This window comes from Glycine soja, chromosome 18 (genome assembly GCF_004193775.1).
Source record: "Glycine soja cultivar W05 chromosome 18, ASM419377v2, whole genome shotgun sequence".
NCBI lineage: Eukaryota > Viridiplantae > Streptophyta > Magnoliopsida > Fabales > Fabaceae > Glycine > Glycine soja.
This window is the reverse complement of record NC_041019.1, coordinates 4,631,914-4,651,477: the sequence shown is the minus strand read 5'-3', so window position 1 is coordinate 4,651,477 and position 19,564 is coordinate 4,631,914. Positions and strand designations below refer to the sequence as shown.

At 39.4% G+C, this 19,564-nt stretch overlaps 1 protein-coding gene across 1 annotated transcript; it reads right to left on the bottom strand.

Annotated features, from left to right (window-relative positions):
* Positions 1 to 13,302: 13,302 nt before the first annotated feature.
* Positions 13,303 to 14,444, bottom strand: LOC114394936 (agamous-like MADS-box protein AGL80). Its single transcript, XM_028356615.1, has one exon. The coding sequence runs from the start codon at positions 14,423 to 14,425 to the stop codon at positions 13,622 to 13,624; it is 804 nt and encodes a 267-aa protein (XP_028212416.1). The 5' UTR covers positions 14,426 to 14,444; the 3' UTR covers positions 13,303 to 13,621.
* Positions 14,445 to 19,564: the final 5,120 nt, after the last annotated feature.

The window sequence follows — 19,564 nt, the reverse complement described above, 5'->3', positions numbered from 1 at the left end:
AGACCAATTTGATACATACATTGTTTGATTTTCTTCCATTAAGCATTTGTTGCTGGTATTATGTTTTGTGTGAAAGTGCAAACATGAACCATATAGAGAATTCGGCACTTTAATGATATATATATTTAAGTTGTAAAATTTACAACAATATGTACGAGTAAATTACTTGATTGAGTTGGTAGCAGAAGGGTATGTATATGTCAAAAATCTTATTTTCATCACTGAATTATATTTAATGCATAGATAGATTCTAAATTTTATCAGTTGGTATTAATATGTAAGATTCTTCATATCATATATTTATAGCATATTACTAAAGGATAAACTAATTGTGTGATCATTCCATTTTACAAAACATAAAAAAAATTGCGAGACCACATATATCATTCACGCTAAAATAAAAAAGTAGACTCACATGATAAAGTAGAAGTAGCGAATCTGAGTTAATGTCAAAAAATCTTATAGGTTATCATTTCTAATTTTGAGAGTCCTGCAGGAATGTCATATTTCCACGATAATATCTTTTCATTCATGTAGAATAAAATACAATGAATTTATTTTAAAACTAATAATCAAACATACTAATAAAATTAAGATAAAGGAAAAATAGAGAAACTGAATAAATATCAATCATACTTTAATTTTATAATATACAATTCTATTAACATATGCACACATACATATACATATATTTTTTTTTCAAAAGAATGAGTCGAACTCTAATAGCAGGGTATTTACAATTATTGAGACACTGTTAAGAGCAGAGGTTAAGGGAGAAAGGAAAGAGGGGGGGGGGGAACAAGCTTTGCTTCGAGGGAAGGCAACCTCCTGAGAGAGAGAGAATTTTACGTAAGCTTTTGCATGCCCATTTACTATATGCAGTTACTTATTTATACATTGCAGGGTTATTACACAGGAGCCTTCCTAACCGTATTAACGGTGCTAACTACCTTTGTAACTGCCATAACAAACCGAATACCTAACTAAGGTACAACAATGGCGCTACCCTCAAGTCACGATTCGTAGTCTCTCAAATAACTGGGCCTTAAAGTTATTCGTTTGGGCCTTGCTTCATCGGGTCCTGGTTCCATGCTTTCGGTACCTTTATCAGCTTCAGTAGCTTCGAGGTCCTGTAGGTTATTGCTAACAATACCCTCGCCCGCAAACACCACCTTGTCCTCAAGGTGATGAAGATCCTAAATCTCTGGCCACTTTTCCCAGGTGGTGTCTTCTGGTGGTTGACCCTCTCATTGGATGAGCACGAGTCTTGTTGGTGGGGATGAGGAGGTATCGAGTTTAGAATCCAAGATGCATAGAGGGCGAACTATTGGTTTCTGACCATGGTGTTCTCGCAGAAGCGAGCAATGGAACACGAGGTGAATCCTCGCTTCCTCAGGCAACTTGAGTCGATAGGAGACTTGGCCTACGCGTTCTATCACCTGGAACAGCCCAAAATATCTTTTGGACAATTTGGGATGTATCAGGCCTGCGACTGTCCGTTGACGGAATGGCCGTAACTTAACGTAGACCCATTGTCCTATGGTGAAGTTAACATCACGACGCTTATCATCTGCTAGTCTTTTCATGGTCTCCTACGCCTTGTGTAGTCGTCGTTGTAGCTTCTGGTGAATCTCTTGGCGGGAGGACATCAGAGAGTCCACGACCTCATTTAAGGATACACCCTGAAGGTAGTGTGGCAACGCTGGCGGTGGCTTACCATAAATGACTTCAAACGGGGTCAACCCTGAACTGGAATGAAGAGATATGATATAACACCATTATGCTAATGTGAGATAACGATACCAAGTAGTTGGTTGCTCGTGGACGAATGATCTGAGATATTGCTCTAAAACCTGATTCATGACTTTGGTTTGCCCATCGGATTGTGGGTGATAAGTCGTGCTCATGCGCAGGCGTGTCCCACATAACCGGAAAAGCTCATGCCAGAAGGAACTCAGGAAGAGTGGGTCTCTATCGGAGACTATGCTCTTTGGAAATCCATGATGCTTGCATACGATGTCCATGAATAAAGAAGCAACCTTGAAAGCTGAGTGATTAGTGGGTAAGGCTCCAAGATGGATACCCTTGGAATATCTATCCACCACAACCAAAATGACAGTGTAACCGTGAGATTACAGCAACTGAGTGATGAAATCCATTGATATGTCCTCCCAGACCCCAGTTGGTGGTGAAAGTGGTTGAAGAAAGCCAACGGGGCGTTGTGTACTCGTCTTGGTTTGTTGACAAACACTGCATTCCCTGATGAAGCGCTTAATATCTCTTCGCAGGGATGACCAAAAGAAATTGGATTCTAATCTGTTTGTGGTTTTAGCTACCCCGAGATGCCCCCCTAACGGAGTTGCATGGAATTCTAGCATGAGGTTAGGTATAGACGGGTTGTCGTCATTTAACCATATGCGATTTTTAAACAGCAATAACCCATTGTGAATTCGATAGTCAGGGTGATCCTGAGGATGTTCACGCACCTTGGATAGCAGTGTCTGAAAGTCCATGCTGGAATGAAGGGTGTGTCGCAGGTCGTTCATAAAATCGAGGTTAGGTACTGATAGTAAAAAGAGCTCGTCGGAGGACCTGGGTGTTGTTCGGGATAATGCATCTGCTACGGTGTTGGATGATCCCACCTTGTACTGGATCGTATAATCGAAGCCCAAAAGCTTAGAGAGGTAGTAGTGTTGTTCTGAAGTTTGGACGACCTGTGACATGAGTTCGCGGAGGCTTTTATGATTTATCAATATGGTGAAAGAATGCCCCAAAAGGTATTGGCGCCATTTACGTATTTCCGTGATGATTGCATGAAGTTCTCTAACGTAGGTTGATGCGTGGATCATGCGTGGCCCAAACTGTTTGCTGAAAAATGCAAGGGGGTGACCCTTCTGCATTAAAACCGTGCCCATGTCGGCGCCGGAGGCATCTGTCTCTATCACGAATGGTTCGTCAAAATCAGGTAGGGCAAGCACAGGGGCACTTGTCATGGCTGCTTTCAGTTGCTCATATGCGGATTGAGCGTTTAATGACCATTCGAACGCGTCTTTGGCTAAGAGTGATGTGAGGGGAGCTGCGATCATCGCATAGTTCTTGATGAATTTCCTATAAAACCCAGTAAGGCTGAGGAAAGCTCTGAGTTCCTTGGGCGATAGTGGTGTGGGCCATTGCACCATGGCATGAATCTTGGAGGGCTCGGGTTCGACTCCTCTACCAGACACTATGTGCCCCAAATATTCAACTTTATTTTGAGCAAAGAGGCATTTGGTTCGTTTGAGATTATACTGGCCTTGAACTAAAGTCTGAAAGATGATCTCGAGGTGTTCGAGGTGCGAGGATAACGTCTTACTATATACCAGAATATCATCGAAGAACACGATAACGAATCTCCTGAGATACGACATTAGCAAGCTGTTCATGGCCGCCTGAAAAGTGGATGGCTCGTTACACAATCCAAAAGGCATCACGCGATATTCGTAGTGCCCTTGGTGTGTTCTGAAGGCTGTCTTCTCAACGTCTGGACCATGCATTAGGATCTGATGAAACCCTTGCCTGAGATCCAATTTAGAAAACCAAGCAGCGTTTCCTAGCTCATCAAGTAGTTCGTCGATCATCGGGATCGGAAAACGGTCACGGATGGTGACTGAGTTCAATGCGCGGTAGTCTACACACATCCTCCAGGTTCCATCCTTCTTCTTCACTAAGAGCACCAACGATGAGTATGGACTCATACTAGGCTGGATTAAACTAGAAGAGAGGAGCTCCAACACTTGTTTCTTTATCTCTGACTTCTGAAATTGTGGGTAGCGGTAAGGCCTTACATTGATTGGTGTTGTGTTGGGTAGGAGGTTAATATGGTGAACGATGTTCCGTGGAGGGGGAAGGGAAGAGGGGTTTTGGAACAGGTGATGGAAGTGGGTGAGTAGAGATTCAACTGCAGGTATCGGGTGAGGAAGAAGATGGGGTGGGTCGGGTTGTGGGTTTGGAATGAGGTTTAAGTGAAATAAGGCTGACGCGGATCCGGTTTGAAGTAAACATTTTACTTGTAGCGCTGAGATTGGCTTAGGTCCAGTAGTGACATCCGCGTGTAGCTTGATGGGCTGGCCCATATAGGTGAACTTCATGGAAAAAGCGGTGTAATCAATGGTTATAGGCTCAAACTGTCTTAACCATTCTATGCCCAGAACTGCGTCTGCGCCACTGATTGGAAGCAAGTGAAATGTCACCGTGAATTGGTGGCCTTGGAGGGATAGCGTGGTGTCGGGGCAAACTTGGTTGCAGTCGAGGACTGAACCATTACCCACCAAGACATGGAGAGGGCTCGTGTTTTGGGCTTTCACTATCTATGAGGATGGTGAGAGTGGTGTGATTGATAACACTGATAAGGCGGAAGGTCTCGGATGAGGGAAGGCCGGAAAAAGCGTGAAGGCTAACGTGAGGAGGGTTTAAGTTTGAGGAGGGGTCAAAGTCCAGAGAAGTTGTTGGTTCTTGTTCTAGTGATGATGGTGAGGGAAGGTCGAGGATAGGTTCGTCTGGTATAGGGGAAGGATTGTTGGCGATAAACAAGAGCACACGTCCCTTGCAGTGATGGGTGGAACTCCATTTCTCGTCGCAATTGTAACATAACCCCTTCTCCCGTCGGAGGGCCATCTCATCCGGTGTCCTTTGGACATATGTGGATTGTAACTTTCGGTTAGGGGGGTGATACGAAGGTGAGGGAGCGTTGTGGGGTCGTAGTGACGGTTTTCGGCGGTCTCGCAACTTATCCTCTTGCAACTTCGCAAGAGCCATAGCTTGTGGAAGAGAGATAGGTTGAAGTGCTAACACTTCACGGCGTATGTCTGGCGTTAGACCTGAAACAAAGCAACTTAACAAAAAAGGTGGTGGCAAGCCGATAACGCGATTAGCTAACCGTTCGAACACGGTTAGGTACTCGTTTACCCTGCCACATTGTGTCAGCTTGAAGAGAGCCCCTTTAGGGTGATCGTAATATGAAGGCGCGAACCTGGATTCTAAGGCCTGCAAGATGCCTAACCAAGAAGTGATGAACCCATTCCTAAACATCCACCGGTACCAGCTTAAAGTAGCTCCATCAAGGTAGAAAGAGGCCACTGTGATCCTTTCTTCTTCCGGCGTATTTTGGTATTCAAACAGTTGCAAAATCTTGAAGATCCAGACCATGGGGTCGCGGCCATCAAACCTCGAAATGTCCAGTTTGACCGAATTGTGTTGGTGGAACTGGTTGCCGGGATCGGAATGCTCACGTGCAGGAGATCGCAGGTGAAGGTGATCGAGGATCGAATCAACCTTCCTGGAAAGCTCTGAATATTTGTCAACAAGATCAACGTGTTTGTCAAGATGAGTAGATTGGCTGTTGGATAGACGGGTGATGGCATTTTCAAGTCTGTCGGTGGTGGTCTTTCTTGTCACATGGTCTGCCATAGTAGACATGGCGGCGACAGGTCGGACCAGTGTTAAGAGCAGAGGTTAAGGGAGAAAGGAAAGAGGGGGGAACAAGCCTTGCTTCGAGGGAAAGCAACCTCCTGAGAGAGAGAAATTTTACGTAAACTTTTGCATGCCCATTTACTATATGCAGTTACTTATTTATACATTGCAGGGTTATTACACAAGAGCCTTCCTAACCGTATTAACGGTGCTAACTACCTTTGTAACTGCCATAACGAACCGAATACCTAACTAAGGTACAACAATGGCGCTACCCTCAAGTCACAATTCGTAGTCTCTCAAATAACTGGGCCTTAAAGTTGTTCGTTTGGGCCTTGCTTCATCGGGTCCTGGTTCCATGCTTTCAGTACCTTTATCAACTTCAGTAGCTTCGAGGTCCTGTAGGTTATTGCTAACAGACACACATACAAGTGTGTGTATGTCCAAGTAATTTTATAATATATTCATGTTTTAAACTGTACTATCCTATATGAATATTATAATTAAGACATCAACACCTGCAATATTAAACACTACAAGTATAAATCTCTCAGCATTTAAGATTTGAATTAAAGTAATTTAATAAATAAGAAAATTAAAAACAAACTTATTTATAGAATTTCAAATTTTACCCATACAATTTTTGGCCATATATACAAACTTTTTCTGGCTAACAAAAACTTTTTAAAAAAATATCAAGGTGCATATTTGATTAGCCTTTTGGCTTAATTGAATATGTCCTTGCAGCAAAATGAATTTGACACTTTTTAAACTGTTTCGAAACAAGCCTCTCACATTATCGAATAATTAAGAAAATGGTGTCCTCTCTTCCATGAGTTCCACCAGATAAGGAAGGGTAATTTTAAAAACATGGTGTGGTCATGAGATTCATGTACACTTTCACCCCTCTTTCTTCTCATTTTTGAGATGAAACTAAAATGTGTGGGCCTGATAGAGGACTAGGAAGATAAAGAGAGAAGAAGGAGATTAAGACTAAAGCTATGAGTTAAGAATCCAAATTTCTGTTATTCCCTTCTAGTCACTTATTCAGCTTTTTATACAAAATGACTTCACTAATCCTTTACTATAACAGGTAAGCCTTTACAAGATGATATGCCTAGACTTATGATTACTACTGCTCAGAGGAGACTTCCGGGACTTGGAATTGCTTCCTACTCTAAGCATAATCGCGCAAGTAAGTAGGCCTTGTCCTGACTCTCTTTGGTCTGCTATTTTCTGCATTATCTTCTATCTGTGTGTTGCTCTGCTGCGTGTTGCTATCAACATTCCCGTCCCCGAAAACGACCTTGTCCTCAAGGTTGTGGACGCAACGCAGCTCCTCCCAGCATTCCCAAGTGGAATCTTCAGGGGCATGTCCCTCCCATTGGACCAGGACCTGCTGAACAGGGGGAGAAACAGCATGATCTAGGCGCCAATCGAGAATGGCCAGGGGTGCCACCAGAGGGTGGTTGTCGGTGGACGTCGCAGGGAGGGTCATCGGAGTAGACGGCAAGGATCCCTTGTGAAGCTTAAGAAGGGATACATGAAACACGGGATGAATGCGCAAAGACGCCGGCAATGACAACCTATAAGCCACGGGTCCGATGCGTTCCACCACTTCGAAAGGCCCGTAAAACCTCTTAGCTAATTTGCTATACGAGGGGGCTACAGAAGTCTGGCGAAATGGATGCAAGCATACATACACCCAATCCCCGACCTGGAACGCAAGATCCCGGCGATGCTTATCTGCTGCCACCTTCATAGCTTCCTGAACCTTGCGAAGACGGCGTTGAAGGGAAGCGTGAATAGACTCACGAGAACAGAGCAAATTGTCCACGGCAGCGACGGTGGAGCCCTGCAAGTACTATACGACGGTCGGCGGAGGCTTGCCGTAAACCACCTCGAAGGGCGACATTCCCGTGCCCACGTGTTGGGCCGTGTTGTAGGACCATTCTGCAAGCGAGAGGAATCGAAACCACTGCGAAGGGTGCTGATGAACTTACGCCCGCAAATACTGTTCGAGGGTCCGATTAACAACCTCGGTTTGGCCGTCCGTCTGCGGGTGGTACGCCGTGCTCATACGGAGCTTCGTACAACAGAGCTTGAACAGCTCACGTCAAAAATGGCTGACAAACACCGGGTCTCGGTCCGACACGATACTACGGGGAAACCCGTGAAGCTTGCAGACGCAATCTAAGAACAAAACTACGACTTTATAAGCCGTATAGTGGGTCAGAATAGCACCAAAGTAGACCCCCTTTGAGAACCGGTCCACCACGACCAAGATAACAGTGAACCCGTGGGAGCACGGGAGACCCGTGATGAAGTCGATGGAAACATCCTCCTCCCACACGGCTGCTGGAATAGGTAGGGGGTGAAGTAACCCCGCAGGCTGCTTGGTTTCATATTTAGTCTGTTGGCAGACTGAACATTGTGCGACGAAATGGTGCACATCAGCGCGGACGGAGGGCCAATCGAAATTTTGGCGCAGACGGTGGAGCGTCTTTGCAACGCCGGAATGGCCTCCCAACGGCGAGGAATGGAATTCCTCCATTAAAGTTGTCGTGAATGGACAAGGGAATGGGATCCAAATATGAACATTGTTGATAATGAGGTCCTGGTGGAGAGAGAAGCCCGAATGCGCCTCTGGCCAAGCCCGAATATCTGCCACGAGGTCAACATAACGCGTGTCTTGCCGCAAGGACCTGCGCAATTGGTCCAAGAAGGTGAAATGGGGCATGATCAAGGCCAGAAAAGTTGCGCCCGCCGGAACGACTCTGGAAAGCACATCTGCCACAACATTGGCGGCGCTTGGCTTGTATTTGATAATATAATCAAAGCCAAGGAGCTTCGAGAGATACGTTTGCTACTCCGGAGTCTGAATTACTTGGGACATGAGGTCCTTCAGACTCCGGTGGTCCGTCAGGATCGTGAACGACGTACCGAGGAGGTAGTGACGCCACTTCCTAACAGAGGAGGTGATGGCGTGGAGTTCTCGGATATACGCAGAGGCTCGCTGCAAACGTGGACAAAGCACTTTGCTAAAATAGGCGATAGGGTGCTCGAGTTGAAGAAGAACAGCACCCATGGCTGAGCCGGACGCATCAGTTTCAATGGTGAACGGCAAAGAGAAATTGGGATTGGCGAGCACAGGGGCCTGGACCATGGCTTGTTGAAGAGTAAGGAAGGCTTGGTGGGCCTCCGGGGACCAACGGAATTGATCTTTGCGCAATAGCGATGTAAGTGGAGAAGCAATGGCGGCATAGTTCTTTATAAATTTTCGATAAAAGCCAGTAAGGCTTAAGAACCCGCGGAGAGCCGTTGGGGACTTTGGGATGGGCCATGCCAACATGGCTGAAATCTTATCGGGGTCAGGCGCGACGCCGTTACGGGAAATAATATGGCCCAAATAGTTGAGCTGATTCTGAGCAAAAAGACACTTGGTTCGCCGGAGAAGGAATTGGCGGTCGGAGAGGGTAGCTAGAACGGATTCCAGGTGTGTGACGTGCGTGTCCAAATCGGAGCTAAACACCAAAATATCATCGAAGAAAACGGCCACGTATTTTCTCAAGAAAGGCTTGAGGGTATCGTTCATGGCCGCCTGGAACGTCGACGACGCGTTGTAGAGGCCGAACGGCATCACTCTGAATTCGTAGTGTCCCTGGTGCATGCAGAAAGCCGTCTTATGAACATCGTCCTCCGCCATGCGTATTTGGTGAAAGCCTTGACGCAAATCCAGCTTCGAAAACCACGAAGCTTGTCCCAGATCATCCAACAATTCATCAATTGTCGGCATGGGGAATCTATCTTTAACCGTTACAGCGTTTAATGCCCTGTAATCCACGCAACACCTCCAAGAACCATCCTTCTTTTTGACCAGGAGGATAGGGGATGAGAAGGGTGAGTGACTGGGTTGGATGAGGTTAGCGACGAGCATGGCTGATATCTGCCTTTCAATTTCGGCCTTCTGAAAATGGGGGTATCGGTACGGTCTAACATTGATCGGAGTCGTTTGGGGAAGAAGGTGTATATGATGCTGGATGTTGCGGTTGGGGGGAAGTTGCGTGGGTTCTGCAAATATGTGAGGAAATTTGTCAAGCACTAATGCAATCTGTGAAGGTATTGGTGAGGTCGAGGGGGGTGGTGAAGATAGGACAGGCGTGGTGGTGGTGGTGATATGGAACAGAGCAGATATGCTCTGAGTCTGGGCCAAGCATTTTAATTGATGAGCAGAGGCATGAGAAGGGGTGGGGGGTGCATCTGCATGAAGTGTGATGGGTAGGCCCATGTGAAGGAATGTCATGGTAAGGTTAAGGTAGTCTGTGGTTATTGGCCCCAAAAGCTTTAACCATTGGACCCCTAGGACAATATCCACCCCGCAAATGGGTAAGTGATACAAATCCAGTCTGAATTCGTGACCTTGGATGAAGAGGGAGACCTGAGAGGACATCGTGTCATAGTCCAAGGTGTGGCCATTGCCCACCATGACCCTCAAGGCGGCCGTCGGAGCTGTCGGCAAGGCGAGGAACTTAGCCACACGAGTCTGAATAAAATTGTGTGTGCTTCCTCCGTCGACTAAGATAACCACTTGGTGGTGGTGCAAGGAGCCGAGAAGCCGGAAGGTCTGCGGTGCCGGAGTACCCTCCATGGCATTGAGACTGATTTGTGGCGCTTGGATGGGGTCAGGTGCGATGTGGGACAGGGAATCGGAAGTAGACGAACTCGAGGAAGGTTCGAGATCTTCGTCCGCTATGAGGAGATGCAGACGGGGCTTGCATCTGTGACCTTGCGACCACTTGTCGTCGCAATGGTAGCAGAGGCCTTGGTCTCTGCGTACCGCCATCTCCTCCGACGTGAGGTGCTTCAGAGGAACCTTCGGCGACGCTGGGGTTGGTAGCGTAAGAGATTTGTGGTGGGAATTAGGGTTGGGGTGTGGAGGGGCTCGAGTACCGCGGCGGCGGTCGAGCAACTTATCCTTTTGGAGCCTCGCAAGCTCGGTCGCCTGCGGCAGAGAAAGAGGACGGAGGGCCTGAACTTCACGGTGGAGCTCCGGGCTCAATCCTGATATAAAGCAACTGAGTAGGCACGAGGGAGGGAGGCCTATCGTCCGGTTGGCTAAGCGCTCGAAATCGGTGAGATAATCACTCACGGTACCGGTTTGCTGGAGCTTGAACAACGCTCCTTGGGGATCCTCGTAGAATGAGGGCGCGAACCGCGACTCCAATGCCTGAAGCATCACCGGCCACGAAGGGAAGAATCCGTTCCTGGACATCCACTGGTACCAGGACAAAGCCGGACCGTCCATGTAGAACGCCGCAACGGTGAGGCGCTCGTGATCGGGGATCCCTTGATAATAAAAAAATTGGGATATTTTGAATATCCATCCGAGGGGATCCGTGCCATCGAAGCGTGGAACCTCAAGCTTCATGTGGTGGCGATGGATTGGCGGTGGTGGCGGGACAGGAGAGGACGACGGTGAATGTGGAGGAACAGTGAGGGACGCAAAGCGTTCGAGGAGAGAATCAATTTTCGCAGTGAGCGAAGTATGAATAGATTCAACCTTCGTGTTGAGGTTGGTATGGCCGACGCTAAGACGGCTGATAGCCTCCTCTAGTTTGTCCATCGTGACTTGGGGGGTATAGTGCTCCAGCATGGCGGAAGCGGCGGCAGGTCGGACCAGTTGATAGAGGACTGGAAAGATAAAGAGAGAAGAAGGAGATTAAGACTAAAGCTATGAGTTAAGAATCCAAATTTCTGTTATTCCCTTCTAGTCACTTATTCAGCTTTTTATACAAAATGAATTCACTAATCCTTTACTATAACAGGTAAGCCTTTACAAGATGATATGCCTAGACTTATGATTACTACTGCTTAGAGGAGACTTCCGGGACTTGGAATTGCTTCATACTCTAAGCATAATCGCGCAAGTAAGTAGGCCTTGTCCTGACTCTCTTTGGTCTGCTATTTTCTGCATTATCTTCTGTCTGTGTGTTGCTCTGCTGCGTGTTGCTATCAGGGCCCCACCAGTTTTTTATAACTTTCATTGCTAGTTTCAGTTCTACCGAACAGGTAAAATTCTCACTTTCAACTTAATTCATTGAATAGCTTACTTTCAGCTATACCGAATGCACTCTTAGTTGTTTCTCAACTAATCTGGGAATTGAACAACTTTTTGTGCTAACTTGAATGTTGTAATGGAAGCTATAGAAATCGCCAACAGAAAAGGATGGGATTGACTGTGGGTTGAATGTTCCTTCTGTCCTTGCAATTCTGAGACAATCAATCATCTATTTATTGATTGTCCTCTTACATATCAGGTGTTGTCAAGGATGTTTCTGTGGCTAGGCATTTCTTTTGTTCAACACAATTTTATATACAACACCATTTTATGAAGCACGATTTGCTTGTTAGGGGTAAAAGGCGCGACAATTTCGTCATTTAATTTGGCACTTCACTTGTTGGTGTTTATGGCTTTGTCGAAATAAAGTTATTTTTCAAGGTTCTGAGCCGGATGCTTTTGGGGTTTTTAGTCATATTCAAGTTGTTTCTTGGTCTTGGGTTGTATATAAGGGATCTTTAAACAATGGTTTTTCTTATGGCTCATGGTGTAATTGACCATTACAGGGTCTTGAACTTTATTTTTAGACTTTGCATAACAGTTGATCTATTTTTTGTAATTGTTCTTCTTTGAAGGGTCACACACGGTGCCTTCTTTAATAATACTCGAATTTTTGCCTTAAAAAAATCCAATTATTACTTACATGTTGGACTGGTCGAATACCGAAAATGCAATTTCTCTAATATATACATATATAGCAAAAATAGCGTGCAGACTTGTTCCAAACAGCACCACACGCATTTGTTGCAAATGGCACCACAAATACTTATTTTAAATGATTTATGTATAATCAAGAAGTCTAGTTTAATTGATAAGTAGAACGTGTGATCAAGGTTATCAAACTCGAGAGTTTATGCAGACTCGTGAGAGTTCCATAAACTCGACTCGTAGACTCAACTCGCAGACTTGTAAGAGTTTACTTATAAAAATAATATCAAAATATCTATAAATAACATACTAATTAAACATTTCAACAATATAATAAAGCAAAGCAGTATCACAAAGTTCATAATATTTAAATAACCAAGTCTAGTAATAATACATCACTAGTAGACAATAACTTGTAGAAGTTATAGTAGTGGTAGATTATTCTCATCGAGGGTTTGATGTTATTAAGTTTGGTATTATTAAAGTTAAGAATTTTCTATTTGAGAATAGCACGCTAAATGAATATATGTTGAATGTTAAACACATAGAAAATAATAAAAAATGACTTACATTTTGGTCTAATTTTTTTAACTTGCTAACTCGTTGACTCGATGGTAAATTCGAGAGTCTACAGAGTTTATTCAAAGTTTACTCAGAGTCTACTAAAAAAAGAGTTTACTCAAGAATTAACTCGCAGAGTACAAGTGGACTCATAAACTCGTAAGAGTTAGCGAGTTAACTCGAGAGTTTGATAACCCTGCGTGTGATCGTTGTTAAACCTCTTTGTACCTATATATCGTCGATTCCTACCAATCAATATCATAATATCCAAAATATTTGCAACTGCATTGGAACTCATTTGCTCTATTTCATGTAATAATTTAATTTTGATAAGACAACCGCAACGCAATCAGAAGTGCGACTTAGTTTTAAATTAAACCTTGTAATTCTCTAATTAGATAACAATAAGGCGACTACTTAAATTATGAACGGTTTAGAAATTAGAATAGAATAATACACAATGAAACAAAGAAGAACTTTTGATATGGGTTCCGCAACATGCATGAGGTAACAACACACCAAAAAAGACTTTATTCATTCATTCAACTAGCCTGTACACATTTTGAAAAGCGAAACACTCATAATAAACCATAATGATTAACCAAGTTGTGGAAGTAGGAAATAAACATGGGAAAGCCAAAGCCACATGATGGCTCATTTGCACGTAACAAAATAAAAATTCGTGTGAAGACTACTGGTACCTAGATAGTGATGACTTACCGTTGTGTCTTCACATTAACACACAAGGACAATAAAAAAAATTAAAAAAATCAAACCAAGCCAAAGATAATTGAACTGAAACATCATCCCCAAAGGGCTGACAACAAGCCTGCACATCCTTTCTTTTCAAGGTAATAGGCCTAGGTCAGGCCAAAAGTCATTTTGGAGTTGGAGATTGGCATCACCAAATGGAGGCATTATCGTCTCATCCCCATTACTATTAAGCAAGTCCATAAACAACAGCCTTTGCATGGAGTTATCACTCATATCCAACCCATGGCCATAATTCAGCAGTGCCATTTCTTCATTCTTGGGTACTGCCAATGCTGGAGTTTGCGTCTGGGGTTGGTACGCTGGTGTTTGCAAATGGGATTGGTTGTATGATGGTGCTTCCACCAAGGGTTGGTATGCTGGTGTTTGCATCAAGGGTTGGTTTGGTGTCATCTCGTTAACACTCAGCGTTTCCAACCTTTTACTAATGTCCTTCAGGTTCTGATCAATCAAAGATGAAAGAACATTCAAATCAGCAGTGGTCATGTTATTATCAGGCTGAATCCTACCTGCATTAAGGCATTGAAACAAGAACATGGTTATCTCCTTCTCCCTATTGTCCTTCATAAGCTTCATCACCTTCTCGTTACCCTTCAGGATCTTTTGTCCAATGAAACCCTCCTGGTTCACCATTTTCTTTCGTTGTTCCAATTCAGGCATAGTTCTGAGCTTTTCCACCACCCTTTGGACTCCCCAATGGGATGGCCAAACCTCTGGCTCAGGATCATTGTGGCCATAAACTATAGCACACGCTTCAATGCCACAGAGGGTGCTGAGTTCCTCAACCTTCTTCAGCATCCCCTTCTTCCTTTTCTTGTATGTTGCCCTCCTTGCAGCATCATTCCCTATGAATGCGAGTTTCACCTTTTTTCTAGTCATGATGGTGACCAGAAAAAATGGAGAGAAACTAAAAGAAAATTGAAAAGAGTGATAATTGTGGTGGTTTTCTATTGCCACCAACAATCTCTTTATATGGAACAATTTGATATGCGTTTGACTTTTCTGTAAGCCTTTGGTGATAGTCTTCTGTTTTGTGTGAAAGGTGTGCCAACTGGTTTTGCAGATTGAAATGTCACTTTAATTCTCATTCCATATACATGAATGATATAAAGAATCCGCAACTTTAATGATATTTATGTTCTAAAATTACAGTATCCGTTGAATTTAATGCATACACAGATAAATTCTAATTGGTACTATTATTATATATGTATAAAATTCTTAATATATATAAGATTCTTTATATATATTTATATAAAAAAAATCTTCATGTATATCATATATTTAATTATAGTAGATTACTGAAGGATAAATTAATTGTGATCATTTCACGTTAAATATTTTTAGAAACATTTTTTCTCAATACATATAATTGCGTGAAATATTTTTAACATTTTATGAATTTTTTAGATCTCTCACTATTATCCAATCCTAATGACTGAACAAAGTTTTAAAAATGGATAAAGTTTTTAACAACAGAGAAAAATGATTTGACCAAAAGCGTGCCAAATAATTTTTTTACAGAATCATTTCGAAAATTGAAAATTATAAATTGAATCTCTAGTATTCACTTTGTTTGGTGAATTGTACGCACTTATGTAAAAATACTTTACTAAATTCAAATGTTAAAAATCTAAATCCAAATATAAATAAATTAGTATAAGAAAAACAGTGCTTTAATAGAATAAGTAATTTATATAACGTCATATGATTCAACCTATATTGTTATTATCAAATGCTAACTTAAAATTAAATATTCGAGTTTTTAGTGAATTCTATCTGGCAACATTTTTATAATTTAAAAATTAATTAGAATTATAAATATACACATATAAAAAATATAGTAGTCGATATATTGTCATATATAAAAATATAAAATTAACCATAAAAAATTACAGTAATTAATCCAACTCTAAATTTACAGTAATCCAACTCAGTCTTCGTTTTTAATATTTACTCAGACAAACATGATGATAAAGTAGAAGTAGCGAATCTGAATCAATGCTATATAATCTTACGGATTATCATTTCTAATTATGAGAGTCCTAGAATCTCGCGTATTTCACCTTTCAAAAAAAAATCTCATATTTCAATGTTAATATCATCTTTTCATTTATTCAGAACAAAGTACAATGAATTTATTTTTAAAAATAAACATATTAATGGAAGATAAAGGAAAAATAGTGAATCTGAATAAATATTTTTTAAATGCAAAAACAATTTCATTAAAAGGAATTAAAACTAACACTTAAGAGCATCTATAATAGGAGTTATTTAAATTTTAATGGATTTCTTAACAAAAAATATTGTATTGGTGTGACATATGTAATTTTAAGTTGCTTGAAATTAAAAAGAATTGCTTATATAAATAATTATTATTTATATGTTATTTAATTTTGTATTAAATATAGGAAAGAAAAATATAATATTTATGATTTAAGTAAATTATTAATGGAAATATCTATTGAAGAAAAATTAATTGAATTACTTTTGGTGAAAAATATTAATTTATTTATATAAATACCATTTGAGATGGTCTAAGGCATGTCCCGGGAGATGAAGAGTAGAAGATACAACAATAATCAAAGCACAAGGAATTTCCGAGTAATTAATTATATCAATAATCAATTATTAACCAATACATATCATATGCAATGAAAACAATTAATTAAACATTAAGTATTCAATGTATATAATAAATTTGAGTTTAAAAGTTATTAATAAAATAATATAGCTATATATAAATAGAACAAAAATAATTTATATTTTTATATCATAGAAAAAATAATTTAGCATGTACAAAATTATAATAATTCTAATAAAATTTGTATTTACGCACTAAATTATGTATACTTATATTAGAAGTTTGCCAATATCAAATATGAGAAAATAAAAATGATTTTTTTAAAAGATGAAAAAAGCATCAACATAATTAAAAATTTCAAATGAAGAAATTAGATCGATGTGGCTAAGGGACGGGGACAAGTATGTGGTTTCTGTCCCCATTCTTGCTTCCTTAAAACCATCTGTGTACCTGTTCCATCCCCGATGGATATGGAATTTTTTTTATTCCCCGTTGGGTATCGAATATACATGTACTAGTCCTATAATTAAAATGAATATTTTTTGCAAAAATAATACATAAAAAATTAAATTTTAAAAAATTAACCAAAACTAAATATATTATTTATTTAAGGAGTCAAGTTTAAAAAAATAATTTTAAAAAAATGAATAAAGCTAAAATTATTTTTTTTTAAAATTGAATAAAATAAAAGTATTTTAATAATTATATGTGTTGGATATGAAAATGGGTATAAATACGGGACATGTAAGTACATATTCATATCTATATTCATTTCCGTTTTAAAAAGTTATGTATTACTCAGAAAGAGGATAACCCGTCAAAGTCGGGACAAGAGTGGAGTGGTACCCGCCATTATGAATTGTTTGCCATGTCTAGAAGAAATTAGTGGAAGCAATTTCATTTCTTTTAAAAGGAAATAATTTTTGCAAAATTTTTGTTTTAGATTTTTTGTTAAGATTTTACAAAGGAGACTTATTTTTTGCAACATTTTTTAAAAAAAAAAGCATTTTTTTATATCATTTTAAAATGAGAATCTACAATGCTATAACTATAGTAAGTCTTTACAACTTTGGATTCAAAGTTGTAGGTTATTACATGAGATTCAAAGTTTTTTTACTTTCAAATTTATTTATTTATCTAGGTAACAGGTTTATTTAAAAATTCAGTAATTAAAAACTAATTTTAAAAAAAATCACATTTTATAGAATTTAAGATAAAACAATTATACTTTATGTTATAGAGATAGTATTCATTTTTATCTCTTAAGTCAATATTGCTTAATGAAATAATACTGACTTGGAAGTAACGTTATAAAGATAATATTCACTTTTATATTTTAAGTTAGCATTGCTTAATTAAGCAATATTAACTTGGGGCAAGTGTTATATATCACAATTGTATTGGCTTTTATCTATTAAGTCAGTATTGTTTAATACTTTAATGAAGAAATATAGACTTGGGAAAACTAATATGGAAGTCATAAGAACACCTGCACATAACTCGGATATACCATAATATAAGTGATAAACAAACTTGTAGCATGTTTGGATAAAATTTTGACGTGACGTGAATTTTGTGAAGTAGTTAGTATTAACTTTTGCATCAAAACAAGAATTGGACGTGGAAATCAAATAATACGTGTTTTTAACACCATTAATATTCCACACATGCATTTAAGCAATCAATCACCCCAACTAACACTTGTAATCACCTGGCTTCTCATGTGGCATTAAGCCTAATGACTTTTCCTATCAGTTCACATAATCATTTTCTTATATATCTTTTCTAGTTTTTGTATTATTGTTGAATGATTAAGTATTAGAAGAGATTTATTATAAGTTAACAAAATTAAACATAAAATATAATTTATTTGTTATATTCTTAATAAAAAAAGGTAATTATCATTTGTCATGTTGGATTATATATTATATATAATTTACAAAATTGAATATAAAAATATAATTCACTCATTATATTAACCACCTTAGACCATACAAAATATATTTTATATTTTTTCATACAAAATATAATTCATACAAAATATAAAGATAATATAATAAAAGGTGAAAAAACAAAAATATCTAATTTTGTTTTAAATTCTGGTTGAATAAAATTGTTTATTTTATATTTTTTTGTTTTTTAATTTCTTCATAATTAAATAAATATATTAACTTTTAAAAATAAATTATTTGTTAGTATCTATATATTTATATAATACATATTTTTAATTTGATTCTTATGAAAAGGTAATTTAATTTTCATATATTTATTTATTTTTAATTTAGTTATATTGTTGTTTGTTACTGTTATAATAGTATTAACTTAATAAAATATAATAAATAAATTAATAGTGATTTCAAATATAAAATATAAAACAAATTACTCTCATTTCCCCTAAGATTGACATTTATTACATTCAATCCCACTTCTTATTTTGATCCTACACAAATTCCCTAATTGTTTCATATTGCTATAGTAACCACCCTTGCCTATGTAATGTTGTTTTATCTGCAATAGAATTTGGCACATGATTGACATGTGATAGTTTTATGTTTTTTCCTTCCAATATTATTTCATCCCCTTCCTTAATCAATTCCCAATCCAAAACACGAAAAGAAAAATCATAAAATTTGCAAAAACTAAACACACAACCATCTCTGAGAATTCTACATCAAAAATACAATTCATTTCCCTAAACAAATTTTTTTAGCAAGCATTATTCATGTAAATTAAGTGATGCAAACTTCAATTTTTTTTCCCACAAATCACACAATTCAAGCTTTAATTCACGAAATCAAAATCTCAATTTTTTCTTCTTCCAGAAATTGCACAACAGCCAGCATAGCTTTCTTTTCAAGATCCAACGCCTATCATTCACAATAAAATTTAGGCTAATTAGAAAAGGCTAATGTTTTTGTGAAATTGAGGCAAAATGGTGAAATTGATCAACCTCAAAAATTCCATTTGAGTAAGTGTTGAAAGATCTACGATTTTAGGGTTGGAAGGAAGGAAGATCTATGATTTTGAGATTGATATATCTACGATTTTGGGGTTAGAAAGAAGATCGTTGATTTTGGGCTTGTGAATCTCTCCCTTCTTCTACAACTTGAACAAGGAGAAAAAGGAGGCGATCACGATTGTTGCTTGAAGAGTGGCGTTGTTTGTTTGACTAGAAGAGTGACGGGCACTGGAGCAAGTTGATGATGTCGTTGTCGATTCACAAAAGTCGATGATGGGAGGCTTCTCGTGCCTGTCCTTGTTGGCGACAAGTTTGTGAGGAATACATCGAAGGTGGGGTGGTGCGTCCGAGGTGAAGGAATGGGATTAGGGATTCAAATTGGGATAAGAAGTATGAAGGAAGAAAAAGTTTACTTTTGACATTCCACCTAAAGTTAATATTATCACTTAATGGTGTTAGTTTATGGGTGAGTTTA

Excerpts from the sequence above, each read along its gene's own strand:
- LOC114394936 (XM_028356615.1), bottom strand. The coding sequence starts at position 14,425 with ATGACTAGAAAAAAGGTGAAACTCGCATTCATAGGGAATGATGCTGCA.